The sequence below is a fragment of the Bactrocera latifrons genome, unplaced genomic scaffold (assembly GCF_001853355.1).
Source record: "Bactrocera latifrons isolate USDA-ARS-PBARC rearing strain unplaced genomic scaffold, ASM185335v1 scaffold_0, whole genome shotgun sequence".
NCBI classification, from domain to species: Eukaryota; Metazoa; Arthropoda; class Insecta; order Diptera; family Tephritidae; genus Bactrocera; species Bactrocera latifrons.
The window spans coordinates 600,456-619,501 of record NW_017534406.1 but is presented as its reverse complement, the minus strand read 5'-3'; the positions used below and the strand labels follow the sequence as shown (position 1 = coordinate 619,501).

Sequence of the window (19,046 nt, the reverse complement as noted above, 5' to 3'; positions counted from 1 at the left end):
GGTTAACACCTTATGTGACAGCATACGGCAACCAAAGCGCAGCATATTTTAGGGAGTTCATTAGCCACACGCAATCTTGGCTATAGTTTGCATAGATACTGAGATTTCTGCGCAATATTGGCTTCAGCCACCCGCACATCCCTACACTCTCACTAATGAGCACTTTAATCAATTACAAAATGTGCGCAGATTTGCTGGTTTCATGTGGTGGCATTTTAGTAAGAGTTTGTGGATAATTGTACATATATGTATGTATGTATATTATATAAGTATAGCAGAAAAGCATGGGTTTCTTGTGTGCGAGAGTCTAATTTAATGTACGTCACGCGCAAGGAATGCGTGTCTGTTCGCTTGTAATTTAACATATGCGCTTTAATGCGCTACGACGAATTTACCAACACAAGCGCGCACAATCGGAGACTCCTTTATGTAGATATATTTAAATACATATGTATAAGTATGTATTTGATATATATATACTTTCTTTTTGCTTGAATTCAGCTTCACGCTTGAGTCTTCTCCTCTCATTCTGTGTTGCTGTTTTTTTGCACATTTTTACTCAGTTCGCCAGCGTTTCACTTCCTCCACCCACTCGCTGCGACAGCCAGCCCCACATTTCGCCTCAGATTTAAGCATTGAATTAATTGCTAACGTGTTCGCAGCAAACGCAAATGAGCGCACTAAACATGTCTTCGTTAGCATTGATGGTGTGATAGAAGAATCTGTGTGTGTGCGAGGAGCTCTTTCAGTTGCTCAGGTCCTTATAAGTAGATGTAGTATATATGTATCCATGAACTGCGAGCAGTTAAATTTATATCGAGATTTCTTGTGCTTATTATTGCTTTTTATTGGAATCTACTGTTTAAGTAAATAAAACCAAGTGGTATTATTTTCCTACTTTTTTATAACGGTATTAGTGAAATTATTTTCGGTATATTTGGATATTTTTAAAGATAACGTAAACATGGTGGGATTTAAATTTATATACATACTTCATTAAATTCTGATTAGGAGTTCAGCGCTTAAACCAAAGCAATTGAAAATGTGTGAAGAAAATGAAAGCGATTCGATACTGAGAAAAATAGAGTCTGATTATGTTTCAGCAGAAAAGGAATACAAATAGGTTTAAAAAAATATATCTAAGGAAAAATATAAATTAACTTTAGTGCTCTTAGATGGAATTAGAAGCATATAGATCACATTTTCTACAAAAGTTCGAATATCGTTGTTAATAGCTTGCTGAGGACGAATTGGGATTTGAAAGGCCACAAAACATAAATACTTGAAAGACAAAATTATTTATATATAAATGACTAATCATTGCTTAATTTTTGGTTAGGTTAGATTAATAGGTTACACTGGAATGAATGAACTATCGCAGCTGTTATTATGTTACGAAGTTGTGAATTTATAAGGAGAACTACGCGGTTGTCAACATCTAATTGTCGGAATTAGCCATACATAGACCTAAAGGATCAGTCTTAATATTGTCAGATATAAGTTGACTTTAATTTGAGCTGAACGGCTAGCAAAGCACATAAATATCTAAGACAAGTCTTGCCTACATCTCTTCACTTTTATCATATATCTCCGTTATTTATGCCTATAGGGTCGCATGTGATGTCAGTAAGTTGTGATGTCATTAGGCCAACAACCGTCCAGTAGTCCTTTCGAGACCATATATTCCCATTTTCTGGGTTTGAAGCCAGATGTATGGTGCTTATGGTAGTATCATCAGTCCCAACCTCAATAATCCCGGAATTAGTTGTGTGAATTTATAAATTTTTTCGGAATGGATGTGAGGTATTGAAGTTTTGTGAAAAATCCCTTTAGGAGATATATCTACTTTAACAAAAAAAAAAAAAATGATTTTTTTTATTGTTTATGCATACACATGTATTGTAAATGTCCATATATTTGAAAATATGTGTAAAAATTTTAAATTGATGCGGCAAATATTTAGTTTCTGAGATATGAAGGTATTTTTAATATGTTTTCAGGTTTGTGGAACGAGATCCCAAAACTTTAAATATGTTTTTCTGGAAGAGAGTCGGTTAAGAAATCTTTTTCAATAGTTACTGACTGATCGATTTGAAATTTCATACGATTTTTTAAAATATATATATGCCAGATAATGTTCAAAGAAATCAGAGTTTTGATATAAGTTTCGATTTTTTAATCTCACCTGTGTTTGGGTAGCCGCCATTTTGTCATAAAAGAAAATTTTGGCACGTTCTTCGATCAATACCTTCACTCGTCTGTAGTAAAAGTATTTTGTTTTTACTTTGTTAATTTGAAACAATTTTAAGCAGATTCGAGAGTTCACCAGAAGATCGGCTACTGAATTGAGAAAATGCAAAGTTTTTGAAAATGAATCGCCTATTCCTAAAATACATGACATGCATTTCTTTTATTTATACTTAACCAAAATGCTTAAATTCGCAAAGATGCGTTTTTCTGACTGGCAATTTAATATAACCGCTTAAATTAGATATTGTGGACGTAATTTGTGGGATGAAGCCATAAACGAATTTACGAAAAATCGTCGACAAAAAATAATTTTTTACATTTGTTTCTAGCTTAAGAAGTGTAATCCATTAGAAAGACCGCATTGTCTACATTAGTGATACACTGAAAGCTTGAATACTATAAATGTATAGCCATATAACAACAAAACAGAAGATAGAAACATTTTGTAGTAAACAAGCATTCAATAGAAGATCCATATCCAGTGATTTAGCACACAAAAGTTATTAATTTCCCTGTCCATGAATAGCATTGCCACCGCCTCCGCTATTTTGCATTCATATTTGCTTAAATACAACAAGTATTTGTTACTACGCCCTACTAGTCGTCATTTACTCTCTTGCTAAATGTGAATCTCTTACTTCTAATTCAATAATCTTATTCTCGCATTTCAATCACTGTGCAAACAAACAAATGCTGGCTGAAGGATGTGGTCACACCCAGACCACCAGCGCGGCACACAAATCGATTTGCCGAATGGAATTCAACGCACATACGTGACATGCATGGTATGTGTGTGTGTGTGTGTGTGTGCTGGCGCATGTAACACCAAAACAAACTAGCTAGAGCGCCTAGTGAAAGCACACGTACCAAAGTCCAAAGAGCAAATAAAACCACGACAACTGACGCATACTGACGACGACGCCAAGGCAACCAGCTTCGAGTAGACGGAGGCGGCGACGTTGACGACGAACCAAGCGTCGATGACAAAGCTGATGCGACATGGCAAAAACTGAATGAACGCTGCCATAGGCATTGGACCAATTCAGCCGGAAGTGGGGAAAAAATTTGCCAAAAAATAAGGGGGGGAATATGTGGCAGCGCACATACACGCACGCAGATGAAAAAGTAAAGACGTGAATTGAATCGGATTCATTTCAAATGATTGAAACCGAAAAGTGTTGCCTAGTTGCTGTTGGGGGTCAGGGTTTCTGGGAGGTCAGGAGCTCTGTGCATGTCAGTTAGAGTACATGTACACATTTGAGCTCGTATATATTTAACCCAAAGACTCTACATACCAAGACAATGGCTGAGTGCCACCAAACCAGTGGAGGAGCGGTTCGTTATGGTGTAGTGAAAGTAAGACAAAGCCCGGTGTGAAATTTATTGCTCTCGGTATATAAATTAAGGTATCCGCGTGATGACTGCGATCCCAAGTAGACCGAGAGATATTCCAGGTATACCGAGAGAGATCCCAAGTAGACGAGAGTGAGTAACATAATCATATCTTAAATTATTTAAAGGTCCATTTTAATTGCAATCAACTCCCAGGAGGTTCTGTGGTATCAACAAAAAAGTCTGTAAAGCAAAGCAACTTCAAATCTGTCAGACTCTTGTATAGAACTTAAAATATTAATAGAACTAATAAAAAGAAATACTTACAAAAATCACCCACCCTCATAAGAAAAGCGAGCTAACAAACGATATGATATGCTCCTCAAAAATATTTTTGTTTTCATATTTTCCAAAATTCGTCGGTTTTGCAACGATTCCGGATTTACCCCCTCACTCACATTAATTAAAATTATTTCTACAGATTTCAAATCATATTGGCACATGAGCACTTACATACATTCAAATGTACTACTTTCACAGCAAAAATCATACTCGCCTTAAATTGACTTATTACTTATTGTCTTTGTTGTTGTATACATACCTGCCACAACCGTTTCGGAGCGCTGTAGTCGCACCAATACGTGCTCGATTAGACCGACGTCTGTGCATGCCTGCAAATTGCGCACGCTCTTGCGTAGAATAGCAATGAACACACTCCAGATCTCGGCCTGTAAGAAATCGAAAAAGAAGAAGAATTAGGAAAAAATAAGAGAATGGTTAAGTAAACATAGCGCAGCAATCAAGCATTGCATAAGCAAGTAGGGAGATGCAAAGTAATACAGAAATGTCGTAGGAAGCATCCAGTTGGATGCTGGTACGTTTGTTTTGTTATAACGGTATTTTCAAATCCCTCAGCCAGTAAAGGGTATTCGGTAATTAAATTGCGCTTTGAAAGTGCACATTTATCGTTGCTAGGCACTTGTCATTCATAAAACGTTTACACCTTTGAATCCAAAAATGGCTTAAGTCGCAATTAAAATTTTACAAAAATGTAAGCCAATAGTTGCTCAAATTGATATTTGTTGTCATAGGTGGCGTTGTTATCAAGTTTTTAGATAAAAAAAAAAAGAAAAAATGATAACTTCGGCTGCACCGAAGCTACAATACTTTACAGAGATGTATTTCTTTTAGCATAAAATCTTACATGAGGATTTTTCTCATGATTTTGATCGTTCAAGTTGCAGTTATATGCATTAGCAGTTCGATCGGAATAATTTCTTCGGAGATTGAAGTCACATAGGAAAAGTTTTCTTATGAGGACTTGAGTTGGCTTAATCAGGTTTGTATAGCAACTATAGCCACAGTTGCTTAATATCGAGTAGCTTCTGGGGGGAAAGAGATACGTGTACAAAATTTCAGATGGATATCGCAAAAGCTTTAGCATCCTAGTTTGCGTATATGCAGACGGACAGACAGAATTAAATGACTAAATTGACTTAATCGTTGCACTGATCATTAATATAAAGACAATGTTCGTCCTACATGCTACCCGTAAACTCATAAGAGGAGATCATCAGGTCCTCACAAATCGACGAGGCGCCAATACATAAACAAGTAAAGAATTATTAGCAAATTATCATCACAACAATCAAGAAATTAAACACCGAACGTGATAATTGTTTCCACTACAATATTAGCAGCTGGCCAACTATACGCTTCTACTCTATATGAATTTTAATTTAAACATTTCCTTAAGTGGAGAGATACCTTTAGAATTTATTTAGAAAACTCTTTTCGCTCTAATCAATTGAAAAACTATTCAAAAATATCATTAGTTTATTCCAAATATTTTCGAAGATATAGCACTTGATGCTGCGGTCTATAAATCCGGAGCACTTTGAGGCTCGTTTCCTTGAAACCGTCAAAATTGCAAGCGAATTATTTCACCAATTTACTTGAACTAAATTGTATTTTGTAGACATTTATATACTCAATCCTGGCCTACATCCCCGATTTTTCGAAATTCACAAAACCCCATAGTATGCACTTGATAGAAGCTTCCAAATTAAAAATAAAATTTCGCTACGAATAAGAAGCTTAGCCATGAAGTTGACGGCCACATAAAAATGTCAGTCAACAGGATCCTTGATATTTCCGCCATTTTGATTTTTTTTTTTCATAAAATAATTTTTATTTTTATATTAAAAAAAAAAATCGTTGTAAGTAATAATAACCAATATATAACCATTTTATAACCCAAACTCAAAGTTTGTTTCAATATTGGCGGTTTTTATTATACCGTTTTTCATCGCCCCTAAACTTATGAAAAAGTGACATTCCGTTATTTTGCATTTTAGGCGACGATATGTAACAGACTAAAAACCATTAATTTGAAACCATTGCATTCCTAGACAACCCTCTTTAATCGCACGAACATCTGAGCTTAATAATAAGCAATGAAAATGAAAAATTCAACTGACCAAATGATCGAAATGAGCGACAAGAAATGTTTTGAAAAAAATGTAGACATTTTTCTGCAGGAAAAAAATATATATTCGATTTAAATTTATCTTAGGCAGCAGTAAACTATTTATAAATTGTGCTCAAATTATTAACAGTAAGGCAGTTAGAAGGCAGAATGTCAATAAACCTTTAATGCTACAAATTATGTGTTCTCAGAATTTCTTAAAGCGCTTTGAAACCAATTTGCTTGTCGACGCCATATTTTACCAAAGGCGATTTTCATGGGAAAGATGATGGGAGTTTTTGGTATTTCCTCTCGCCCACTGATTCTTCCGCATATTATTCCGAGAAGGAATTTAATTAAAAGTCGCGTTTTGCTCAACAGAGCACAGCCTTGCCTTGAGTATGAATATTATAAGAAGGTGTGTAGATATGTAGGTGTACTTGTAAAATAGGGTATGCGTTATATAAAAAGATGATTTTAGCCCGCTGAAATTTCAGCTTTTCCATAAAAACATTTATTTAAAAGTTAAACATCAAGCGAACGCAGCATTTGCGCCAGTGATTTATACATTCAATGTTACGCATACGCTATGGTGTACTGTATGAATACAGTGCATGTGATGCGTAATTTTAACTGCTTATAACTGCTTTTAAAAGAATGCTTTAATGAAAAAAATTTCTGCCACTTTTTTGTCGAGCGACAAATTTTGTTTTAGAATATCAATATCTTAGGATGCTAGGTTTATTTACTTTAGAGATGTATGCCAAAATATCATAAAATCCCATGTAGAATGTATGAAAAAAGTGAAATAATTTAAACGCGTTTTAAATGTAAAATAAAGCTGATTCCAATTTTAGGACACAAGCTGAAATACAAGCAACGTACACCCTATTGTTCATATACATATATGTATACATATTTGTTAGTGCACTAAGCTTAGTTAATCTAGCACCAAGGGTTATTGAATAAGTTGTCTGTAGTGTAATTATCAATTTCTCTGAATCACAGCATTAGCAGATTATTAATGAATTTATGTTGCTTTCGTTGTTTTGCTTAACGCTTTGTAGTGCGGTTCCATTTGGCGAAAAATGTTGAAAGTGAATTCACAATTAGGTTCTTAAACTTAAGGCTTTCAATAAGCTGATTTGCGTTACTAATGATTGGATAAAAGTTGAGTGATTATAAAGTTGGCTTTTAAGTTTTAAGTAACCAAATGAAAACATTTAGTATTGCTTCTTATAATAAAAATGAATATAGCGGAGCTTCTTTTATTTGTGTGTAAGTGAAAGTACCGCCACTGAAATGTGGTAGCAGAAATCCTTTTTTTTCTTGATTATTAATGAACGCATAATTATTAGCTTTCATTGCAGTCGTTTGAGAACAGCTAAAATAATATTTTTTTAACCTTTAGTATACACAATGAGGTACTAGGTACCTACTAATAAAATTGTTAGTATTTTAGACTTGACTATTCTAAGCTGCTCTATACTCCACACAAAGTAATATACAGGATGGAATGTCGAAAAAGTCTTTTCGTATTTTGTCAACAGATGTCGTTCTTTCGCATATCTCCAGTGCTACCAATCACATTGTGTCATTCCATTGTGTTAGAAAGGTGAGATTTTAAGCTTCATTTAATCAAAAAAAAAAAATAAATAAATAAATAAATTCCGGGAAGTTGAAAAAGTTGCAGTTGTTCAAAAATGAATGAAAATAATGAAGAAATTCGCTATATTTTGCAATTTTTGTATAAAAAGGGAGGAATGCCACGCAAGCCACCATTGAAATTGTTGAAGTTTACGGTGACGATGCTGTATCAGTTTCTCTAGCACAACAATGGTTCGCTCACTTCCATTCTGGAAATTTCAATGTGAAAGATGCACTTCGCTCTGGCCGACCTATTGTTGAGAAAATCGATAAAATTATTAAAAAAAATTGACCAGAACCGACACATAAGCAGCCATGATGTCGCTAAGGAACTTAATATTCATCATTAAGCGATTTTGAACCCCCTTCAAAAAGGATGGCTTCAAAGAGAAGTTCGATGTTTGGGTACCACATGAATTATCTGTGAAATATTTAATGGACCGAATAAACATCTGCGATTATTTACTGAAACGAAATGAAAGCGAACTATTTCTGAATGGTAAAAGGCCACGAAAAGTGCAACAAATACGACAATAATCTACGAATACGCTTGGACCATGAAGCGTGGTGGAGCTCAAAAAATAGCCATAAGGACAAGATTAACGCCTCAAAAGGATAGGATTGGAAAAGAATGATCCACTATGAGCTGCTCCAGTCTAGTCGCACGATTGATTCTATGTTTTACTGTCAACGACTGATGAGATTGAGGTAAGCAATCAAATCAAAGCAATTGATCAACAGAAAGGGCTTCGTATTTCATCAGGACAACGCTAGACCACACGCACGACTTTGATGACTCTGTAAAAACTGGGAGAGCTTGGCTGGGAAGTTTTCATGCATCCACCATATAGCCCTATTCTTGCACCATCGGAATACTATTTGTTTCGGTCAACGCAGAACTCAATGGAGTAAAGTTGGCTTCAGGAGAAGATTGTGCAAATGACTTGTCGCAGTTTTTCGCCAAGAAACCAAAAAATTTTTACACTGATGGAATAATGTCTCTAGAGGAAAAATAGCAAAAAATGGTACATATTTGGTTCATTATAAATACAAAAAAAAAAATAAAAATAAAAATAAAATGTTTGATTAGAAATACGAAAACACTTTGTCGACTACCCAATAATTGGATTTCAACGCCATCTATAGGAAAAATTTATAGACAACCTATGTAAATTTGATGAGTATGTGACTCAAATATGAACTTAAACGAATGGTGAACCGGCTGTAAAAAAATGCCACCACCGCAAAATTTGGCGTTAAATTTTCTTCCTAATATTAATTTTTTTTTTTTTTTTTGATCTGAGAAAATATTTTTCTAAATGGAAACTTAAGCAGGCGGTGAAGATGAGTTTCAAAAATATTTCAACCATCCATCGAAGAAATATTGGCACAAAACTAACTGGATCAAATGGTGAATACCTCTATATGGACCCATATATAAAGACTTCAAAGCCACCAATCGTATGCAAATACAAAACAAGTGTTGAGACCATTAACAGAACAGCAATAATAAATTTATGTGATATATTTTCTCAATTTCCTCATTTGTAGTGCTGTAACGGATACTTTTTCAGCAATTTTTGATAGTTAGTATGTAGCAATTCCACTAAAAAATAATTTCTTTGCACAGACACTCCAGGTTAACTACATAAATATGTATATTTAAAAAATTTTCCTCAAAAAATCCAGCTGAAATCCGCTGAACAAATCGTTCTCCCCACGTCATGGCAATCAAAGAATATTCATGCCTCCCATCAGCAAGCGCTGCCCTGCACGACGTGTCGTTTTCGAAGCTGAAGTGGAAACACTTTGAAGTTGTAATGCAGTGCATATAATTTAATTTGTCAGCTCATAACAGCCACCAAATGGGGAGGTAGAATGGCGCATTAAGGTTTTATTAATGTATTTGGTTTGGCCTGCCACTGCATAGCGCGCGCCCCTCCCACGCTCACGCCACTGCCAGCATAATTTCGCAGTAACAAGTGTAAACTTTATTTCCCATCTTCCGCGCTCACGGCGCTGATATGCGGATATGCTTGCTACAAATAGGCATTTCACTGCCAAAACGAGAAATCAGCACAAGGAACAACTTAACAACAACAATAAGGCATGTAGCAACCAGCAAAAAAAACACTTTATCAGCAGCCGGGGGACATTTTTGACTTTTCCGCTGTAGCCAGCGGGCGGTGCACACACACACACACACATAGCTCACCCCAGCCCCTGCCAACAAGCGTATCTTTTTCTACTTTCAGTTTTTGTTTGCTGCGTTTTGTTTCTTGCACCGAAGTACGCTTCGCCGGGAGCATTGCACGGCATTGTTGTTTCAGGTTTTTGTATTTTTTTTTTTTTTTTTTTTTTTTTTTTTTTTTTTTTTTTTTTTTTTTTTTTTTTTTTTTTTTTGGTTTTTTTTTTTTTTTTTTTTTTTTTTTGCTTTTTATGTTTCTTTTTCGTACTTTTTCAACTTTTGCGCGTTAAATTTTTTATGTAAAAATTAACTTAATTTTGGCCACTTGCTTTTTGTTTTCGAGGCATTACTTTTTAATAAGCGTCAGAGCGGCGGTGCTGCGCCACGGCACCGGCGACGAGTGACAGGCGAGCGTGTGTGACAGCGCTGAAGACTTGCGGAACGGCGTCATAAGTACATGCATATAAACAAACACATAAATATGTATATATGTTTTATAACTACGCATTCAATTCATACACATCTACATAAACAAATATACAATAATACACCCATACACACAGAAGCAAATTTAAGGCGCTTTTCGTGCCGCAGTCCTCAAAGCGCCCCAATAAATTTCAGCATTTTTTAGGCACTTTTTTGTTGTTGTTTCACAAAACGCTGTATTTTGCTTGACTCTTGTGCGGGGTAGAGAAATTTGTGCTGTGTTTAAATTAATTAAATTAAATGAAGTCGAAAGTGGCTGTCAAGCAGGTGACTGCGTCGTGACTGCGTAGTCCAAAATGAATTGTTTAAATGAAGTGGCGGCTTCAGTGTTCTTCTTAAAGCATTTGAGCTCTTGGAAAGCAACACCAGCAGAAATATTTCAAGATTTGAAAGTAATGATTTGAAGTGTTAAAGTTATGTTTATTTTAATAACAATATTATGTTTCAATTTATTAGGTTAAGTGAAGTTGAAATATTTGCCGCGTTTGCCTTGTAGTTATGCTATAATGAAGTCAATAATGGAGGACAGCGAGTAAATACAATTTTTTTTAACTTTTCTGCAATGAATTTTGCAAATTATAAGGATGTATTGAAATATTGACTTTTTTGGTTTGCTTTATTAATTTTAATACTTTGAAAAAATTTTTGAAATAATATTTACTATGTTCCGATACATTCGCAATTGAACTAACAGCTCAATTGAAAAGGGCCTGACACATAGATGGCACTACTGAAAGTCAAAACCAGACGATCTTTAATAAGGCCTAAACTTCAAAATGCGCATGTATAAATTTGACAATTGTCGGAACCTTAGTTTGTAAGTTATATCATTTTAAGAGAGCAACTTTTTTTATTGTTTGAAAATTAATAAAAAAGTATTTCGCTAGTTGATGATTTTTAAAGGGAAACAATACAGTTGAATCAAAAACTTGGCTTAATGGCTTGACTTCCAGGCACTGTACCGGGGAAATCAGCTATGAAGGATTGGTATGCTGGGCTTAGGATGTCTTAAGGACGTTGCTTCCGAAAAAAATATGAAAAAAAGTCCACAACATAATTTTAGATGACAGTAAAGCGAAGTTGTTACAGATAACAGGCACTCTAAAGATATAGACTGAAAGTATATATCATATCATTCAAGAATATTTGGATATAAGAAAGCTCTGTGCAAAGTTGGTGCAGCACGAGCTGATTTTTGGATTGAAACAACGACAAGTTGATAATTCGAAGCAATACTCGGAGATGTTCGAGCGTAATTAACTCGAGCTTTTGCGTCGATTTGTGACAATGGATGAAACTTTGGCTTCGTCCGTTTACTCCGAAGTCTAATGGAGAATCATCCGAGTGGATTGCATAAGATGATCTCGCTTCAAAGCGAGGAAAAACGCAGCAGTCGGCTGGAAAGGTTATGGCGTCTGCATTTGGGAAAGCGCACGCAATAATTTCATTGATAATAAAGGAGGAACCATTAACAGCGATATCATATCATTATTGAATCGGCTAAATGACGAAATAAAGGTGTTGTTTCAACAAGACAACTTCAACTTGTTTCACTACAAGTCAGTGAAAACGATGGCAAAAATCTATGAATTGGGCTTTGAATTGTTTCCGCATCTAACGTATTCTTGAGATCTGGGTCCCAACGACAATTTCCTGTTGCCAGATCTCAATGGAATGCACGCTGGAAGGAAATTTTCGTCAAATGAAGCGACCTATTTAGATGTAAAGGACACCTTGTAAAAAAACTGGTTTTGAAAAGTTGGACGGCTGCCAAGATAAGTGTATCACCCTTGAAGGGCACTCTGTGAAGTTTTGAAATGCTGAAACAATAACTAGTACTATCACCACTAGATATCGGACTACGGATCCAAAACGCAGTGATCTCAAATCATATAAAAATGTGTTAGAAGGAAGCATCTCGCAGGAAAGAAAGTCTGCATCCATTACAGCAAGCAATAGTTTATGAATCACACGGTGACTTTCGCAATTGGATTAAAATACATTTTTAAAGATTTAAGAATTTCTCTTCAAATACCTTTAGAGTTAACTTGTACTACTGAAAAAATACTAGCAATTTCATTACTGAACTTCATACAAATGTAAGAGTAAAGCAGTCGTTAAAGTAATCACTGTAACTTCTCATTCAATGAGGAAATACTAGTCAATGTCAGAAGAAACATTTCTCAACGCTGCAATCAGTAATGGCGTCATCTCCTCAGACAAATGTGTTGACATCTTTTTCGTCGCCAAATCCAACTGAATGACTATAAAAGGTTTAAGTTGTCTTTGACTCCACTTACGGGAGTGCTATTTGCCAACATTTTACCATTTTTTCCGTCTTCCAATTTATGCAACTTTTGTATTTTTAACTCGGTCTTTGCTGTTTTTCTTTCGCTTTATTACACAATGCAAAACAACCCAGCAAAAGCAGGGTTAACGGTAGCCAACTAAAACATATTGACGTGGCCGAAGAGCGAGTGGTTTTAGCATTCTTCTGCTGTAGCGGGCGGAGTTTTTATGTTTTCCTACTTTTTGCTATCTTCACTTCAAGTGCATTCAGGTATTTATTGAATTTTAATTTTATTTCTTACTCTTGTACTCTTTTTGATTGTGTAGGTATGCTGGCGATTTTCTGAATCCGATTTGCAATTTTATTGCACATTCTTTGCTGCTTAGAGTTTACATTTTCGTTTTTTTTTCTTCTATTTTTTACAATATTCTTGCATTACAATTTTATACTGTCCGCAACGGCAACACTTTCAAGAAAAGAGAAGCGTTTACAATGGAAAAGGTTAAAAACTGTAAGGTTGCCTTTTGTGTTCATACAGTTGAGTGGACCTCAATTTTATACCCTTAGTGAACAGAAAATTATATTGAAATTTAGCACAATGTAGAAACTGATTTCAAAAAGCAATAAACATGTCAAAAATTATTAGAAAAACTAACTAAATTGATCGAGCCAAGTTCGCGTGTCAATTTGAATACAATTTCGCAATACCTAAGTGATATTTACCAGTTTACTTAACCGATGAGTGATTTCGTAGAGCTTAAAAATGTGCTTCTGTGCACCTTAGCACTTCACAAAAAAATTTTGTATGCGGTTTTTTATAGTTCCAGTGAAACCCACCCTGGCTTTAGTCCGATAGCGCGAGCTTACTACATAGATATCAATGTTCAAAAATTCTAGCTGGTACACGCAGAACACAGCATTTTTCCCTTAACATGACAATCAAAAACGGTTTCAGATTGCTTTAGCATCCTTGCTTTATAACCGATTTTTTTTTTTTTTTTTTTTCAAAAATAGGTTTACGTATATTTAGTCGAAATTTTGAAAAGATATGACGCAAATATTTTATGTAAAATGTTTACTTTCAACAAAAAACACTGTGCAGCAAAATTATCAAGACCAGATGACGTTAAAACATAGTTTTCATAGAAAATATTTTTCAAAAATGAGTTTTTGTGTTATAACTTCACTATTTATTATGTTATGAAGACGAAATTTTGTACTGCGTTTTTCTATTAGAAATACTAAATATAGTACGAAAGTCATTCCGATTGTACAACTATTTGGTGCAGCACACCTGGAAAAATTTGTTCGAAAATGATATATGTCGTGGTAACTGCTATAATTAAGGCGCTATGAACATGAAATTCTGCAGAGATGTTAGATATTTGGTGGAAAAGATATATATAACTTAAAATATTAAGTTCGGCTGACGATTAGATATAGTTCTCAAACAGCTGTTTTTTCGAAAATGTGTTTTAGTGCAATAACTTCTCTAATTCTGGTACCATATTAACGAAATTTTGTAGTCTCCTTTGTGATTAGAAAATAAATTTGTAAAGTAAAAATTGGCACAATGCGATCGCATGCCTTAAGATCTAGCACCCATACCACCGACCCCCTTCAACAAAGTAATTAACAGCGCGAAATTTTGCTACTTGTTTTCGAAAATGTAAACAATACCCACTTCAACTTCATATTTCCTCATAGAGGGTATAAACTAACGATTTTTTGCTCTTTTCCCTTCACTTCTTCATCGAGTGTTTTCCTACTTTTGCCGTTGACGTTTTACTACTCACGGACACTCTATTCAAATACCATTTACTCCACTTCCTTCCGGTTGTGTTATTTCAACTTCCATTTTAGATTTCGCTCGACTGCGCTGCCAATACTTAGGGCAAGGTAAAAGACGCAGCAAATAGTTTTTGCCGAAAAAAAAAGTAGACAATAATGCATAGCAACGTACCAAACTACGGAGTAGGAAATTTGCTTTGATTGAACAGGAAATTTACTATCTGAAATCATGGATTGCGCGCTGACATTTGAATGCAGCGCATAAAAGTAAAGCGAAATACAGGCAGGTAGTAAACGTCTTTTGCCGCACAGCCAGCCAGCAGCTGGCGAGCACCTGCAATTGAGACTTGCTAAAATCAGCGAAATCTGCCAAGTATTTGCTTTGTATGCTCAGAATGGCAGCGATAATTGAAATTGAAATTATTCATACTTCTGACAAATCCGAAGCGGATTTGCTGAATAATTTCCAATTTAATTGGAAAATAAAAAATATTTTTCCAACGCATTGCTGTAATTTTCCGCATACTTGACGGTAATTTCTCAGTATCCACAACTTTTTGCACAGGCACAGTAACACGCTACAAACAAGTGGGAGCACTTAAATACTTAAAGGCAGTTTGGAAAATAGCAGAGAAATTAAAACCACAACTTGTGCTTCAAAAGCTACACTAAAGCTCGCCGTTGACACCACAATCCACAAACCGGTGCCGGCCGTTGGCTGTGTCCTAGGGAGCGCAGCGTCTATTATGTCTGCTCTATATACCTTTGGGCAGAGCTGAGTGCCTACTTAGCGTTGCAGGGCACAACATCCGGCGACCATTTCGCTTTGCTGCAGCGGTTTCCTGTGCCACATTTGTCAAGCAGGCCATATGCGGGCCAAACTGTGGTTTCCCCCAATCATCCAGGTCGCCTGGTTTGTTTTGACTTTTGTAGGCAGCAAAATGAAATGGGGTTGTTGTGAGTATTGCGGTTAGCTGGTTGGTAATGTTGTGAGAGTGAAGTGGAAAAACTGTCCATATTTTGAGTGCTCTCCGCTTTCATTTCATAAACATTTAAATGCACAATTAGATCAAGTGGATGACGAGCAGCTGGAGTGTACTACTCGGCGCAGTAGAAGATAATAACGCGGCGCTGAATAGTGGAATGATAATAGCAGGCTATGTGAGTGGCTTACTAGCATATAGATTTTTTCTTTAGTTACTATTTGAGCGTATATCTACCCAATGTTTACAAAGCAAAAGGCTCATGTTTAAGTATTTTTGATATTTCAAAAATGAATATGAAAATTTTCTAGCGAAAGAGTTTAAATAAAAGAAATTTTGCAGCCATATTTCGAATTGCCATTATATCAAATACACCAAAAATACTGTTAGCTCAAGCACTTTCCGGAAGAATATAATAGAGTAACTAATAAAAGCTCGCATAGACTTTTTTGAACCCTAACCCACCATAATCCCACACCCAACTGACAGCTTCCAAAAAATTTAAAGAACTATGCCAATGTGACATTTTCAGAAAATCGATTTTATGTTTGTTTTTGGATGGTTTATATTTTCAAAAACATCCTGTGAAATCGGCAAGGTCGTAGTTTTCGCAGGTAGTTGAAATTTTGAAGGCGTTTTTCTCGAAACGACCTTTTTCAAAATTGCTGACATCATAACTCAACGAGAAATTGACCGATTGATCAAATTGAAAATGAGTATTCTTGAATACATTTACTATAAATATATAAAAATTTTCAATTTTACATTAAAACAACGACAATTGTTTACCTAAAAAAACGGCACTTTTTTCAGAACCATGCCATTTTGTTAATTTTGGTATTTCAAAAATCGTAGGTCATTGTATCGGAAGTATTGTCGGCTTTAAAAACCTTTCTGAATTTTTTTGATTCAGATACTCATTCGGCCGAAATCATTTCAGCAGCTGAGAAACATGTTTTCTGTACCTCCGAAGACAGCACATAACTCTGTTATTTTTCATTATTTTTTGTAAAAAAAAAAAAATTAATATAGCTGAAAATATAAGCAATTATGTCAACAGAACTTTGTTTTAAATATTTCCACGAAAATCGTCTAGTTTCTTGTAGGTTACACTGGTATAGCTCCCTGAATATATTTTTTGTTTTTTTAATATTTTAGTCAGTTATATTTTATAATAATGTTATTTATTATATTKTTTTTCTAAAATAATTATTTTTAAGTTTTTTTATTAAGTTAAAGGCTCATACCAGAAGGCTTTGGAGTTAGTGTTATTACCATATAGCTTTATTTCACATAATACATAGTTTATTTAAATATTTATATATTTGTATATATGTATAACATTATATGTTTTTTACAAGTGTAAACTTTTTTCACATATTCCAGCTAACTTCGCAGTCCTTGCCGCTGATGGCTTGAAAGCTCTGAAGGACTCGATCTACACATTCGTGGAACAGTATAAAGTCGAGAATACTGCATTGACAAACGAGAGTTTCCGAGCACAATTGATTGCACCAAAAATGGATGTATATTAGGCGAGCCGACGGAAGACAATCATGAAAGTGATTTGGGCGAGCACTCCACATCTTTTTATTAAGTTACAATTAATACCTTTTTAAATAGTCAATAAAAATAAATAAAATAAAATAAAAAATAAAATATGTACATAATTTTACTAAACATAGCCTCAAATAACAAAAATGAACCCTTGTTGTAGTATAAGGTATGTCAAAATAAAGATTATAGAAAAAAAATTGTATTTATCTGTTTCTAGGCACTTAATTTTATTTTTACAATGTTTCCTTATTTATTCAATTTTACGAAACTCCCCTCAAAACCCTTCAATTCGACACCAAAATCATGAAAATCGGATAAGATTTGCTGAAATTAAGAAGAATCGCTTTTTTCCTTCAATTTTCGAAAACTCCTCTCAAAACCCTTGAATTTGACACCAAAATCATTAAAATCGGTTAAGGCTTGCCGAAATTACGTAATAATGTTATTTTTTTCATTTCTACCAATTTTTGAAAACTCCTCTCAAACCCCTTCAATTTGACACCAAAATCATCAAAATCGGTTAAGATTTACCAAAATTAAGAAGAATCACTATTTTCTTCATTTCTACCAATTTTTGAAAACTCCTCTCAAAACCCTCAATTTGACACCAAAATCATCAAAATCGGTTAAGGTTTGCCGAAATTACGTGAAAAATGTTATTTCTTCATTTATACCAATTTTTGAAAACTCCTCTCAAATCCCTTCAATTTGACACCAAAATCATCAAAATCRGTTAAGAAATAACAAAATTACGAAGAATCGGCGTTTTCTTCAATTTTACAAAACTCCTCTCAAATCCCCTTCATTTGACACCAAAATCATCAAAATCGGTTAAGCTTTGCCGAAATTACGTAAAAAATGTTATTTTCTTCATTTCTACCAATTTTTGAAAACTCCTCTCAAAGCCCTTCAATTTGATATGAAAATCATCAAAATCGGTTAAGATTTGCCAAAACTACGAAGAAACCACTTCTGGGCCACTACTGGTCCACTTCTGGTTACTTTGGGCACTTTTCGCCAAATTCACAAACATCAAATTCTACCAGGCGACCATAACCAGCCAGTAGGTAGCTGCGGAATTTTTTTTTACTTTTCTGTAGCATACCCCAAAGGCGCAGGATGAACTGCGTTGCCAGCATACGCAGGATAGCCGGAAGTCAAGGCTGCTGCCACTTTAACAGCAATAACTTCTACAAATCGCCACCGATTTTGTGCATTCAGGCACCAAACGAAAGGGCAAGCGTGCAGCAATACAATCGCCTAAAAATAAATACTAACAAATCACAACAAGAAGACATTTTTGATAGAATACGCGAAAAAACAACACTATAAAGAAAAACTCTAATTTAGCATTTATTAAACAAGATGAAACAATACTTTTGATACTAATAGATTTATATGCTATTATACGTGTAGTCTGTCATATTTCATCATTTCATATTACCCACATCAGCTGCAGTGCATGATTTTATAAGCGCTCCTTACGCACTGAATAGCAATGCTTACGTACAAGATGAAACAGAGTGAACTACAAAATTATCTTCTCAAAGCGATTACCTTTCGTTTGCCACCAAAATCATTGAAATCGGTGGAGTTTTACCAAAGTTATAGCGAATATGCCGGCGGCATTGCATTGGTGCTGCATTATCCACCATTTCCTGTAGATGCGTGCGCGCCTTTGGGGTATGCTACAAAAAAGTAAAATTTTTTCCGCAGCTACCTACTGGCTGGTTATGGTCGCCTGGTAGAATTTGATGTTTGTGAATTTGGCGAAAAGTGCCCAAAGTAACCAGAAGTGGACCAGTAGTGGCCCAGAAGTGGTTTCTTCGTAGTTTTGGCAAATCTTAACCGATTTTGATGATTTTCATATCAAATTGAAGGGCTTTGAGAGGAGTTTTCAAAAATTGGTAGAAATGAAGAAAATAACATTTTTTACGTAATTTCGGCAAAGCTTAACCGATTTTGATGATTTTGGTGTCAAATGAAGGGGATTTGAGAGGAGTTTTGTAAAATTGAAGAAAACGCCGATTCTTCGTAATTTTGTTATTTCTTAAC

At 35.0% G+C, this 19,046-nt stretch overlaps 1 protein-coding gene across 1 annotated transcript in view; it reads right to left on the bottom strand.

The window, feature by feature from the left end:
• The window catches only part of LOC108969826 (neurobeachin), a gene marked incomplete in the record, with an annotated part of 552,891 nt that overhangs the window by 87,582 nt on the left and 446,263 nt on the right, over positions 1–19,046 (bottom strand). The window contains 1 exon segment of the mRNA XM_018934817.1: positions 4,184–4,310. Within this exon segment, the coding sequence (XP_018790362.1) occupies positions 4,184–4,310 (127 nt within the window).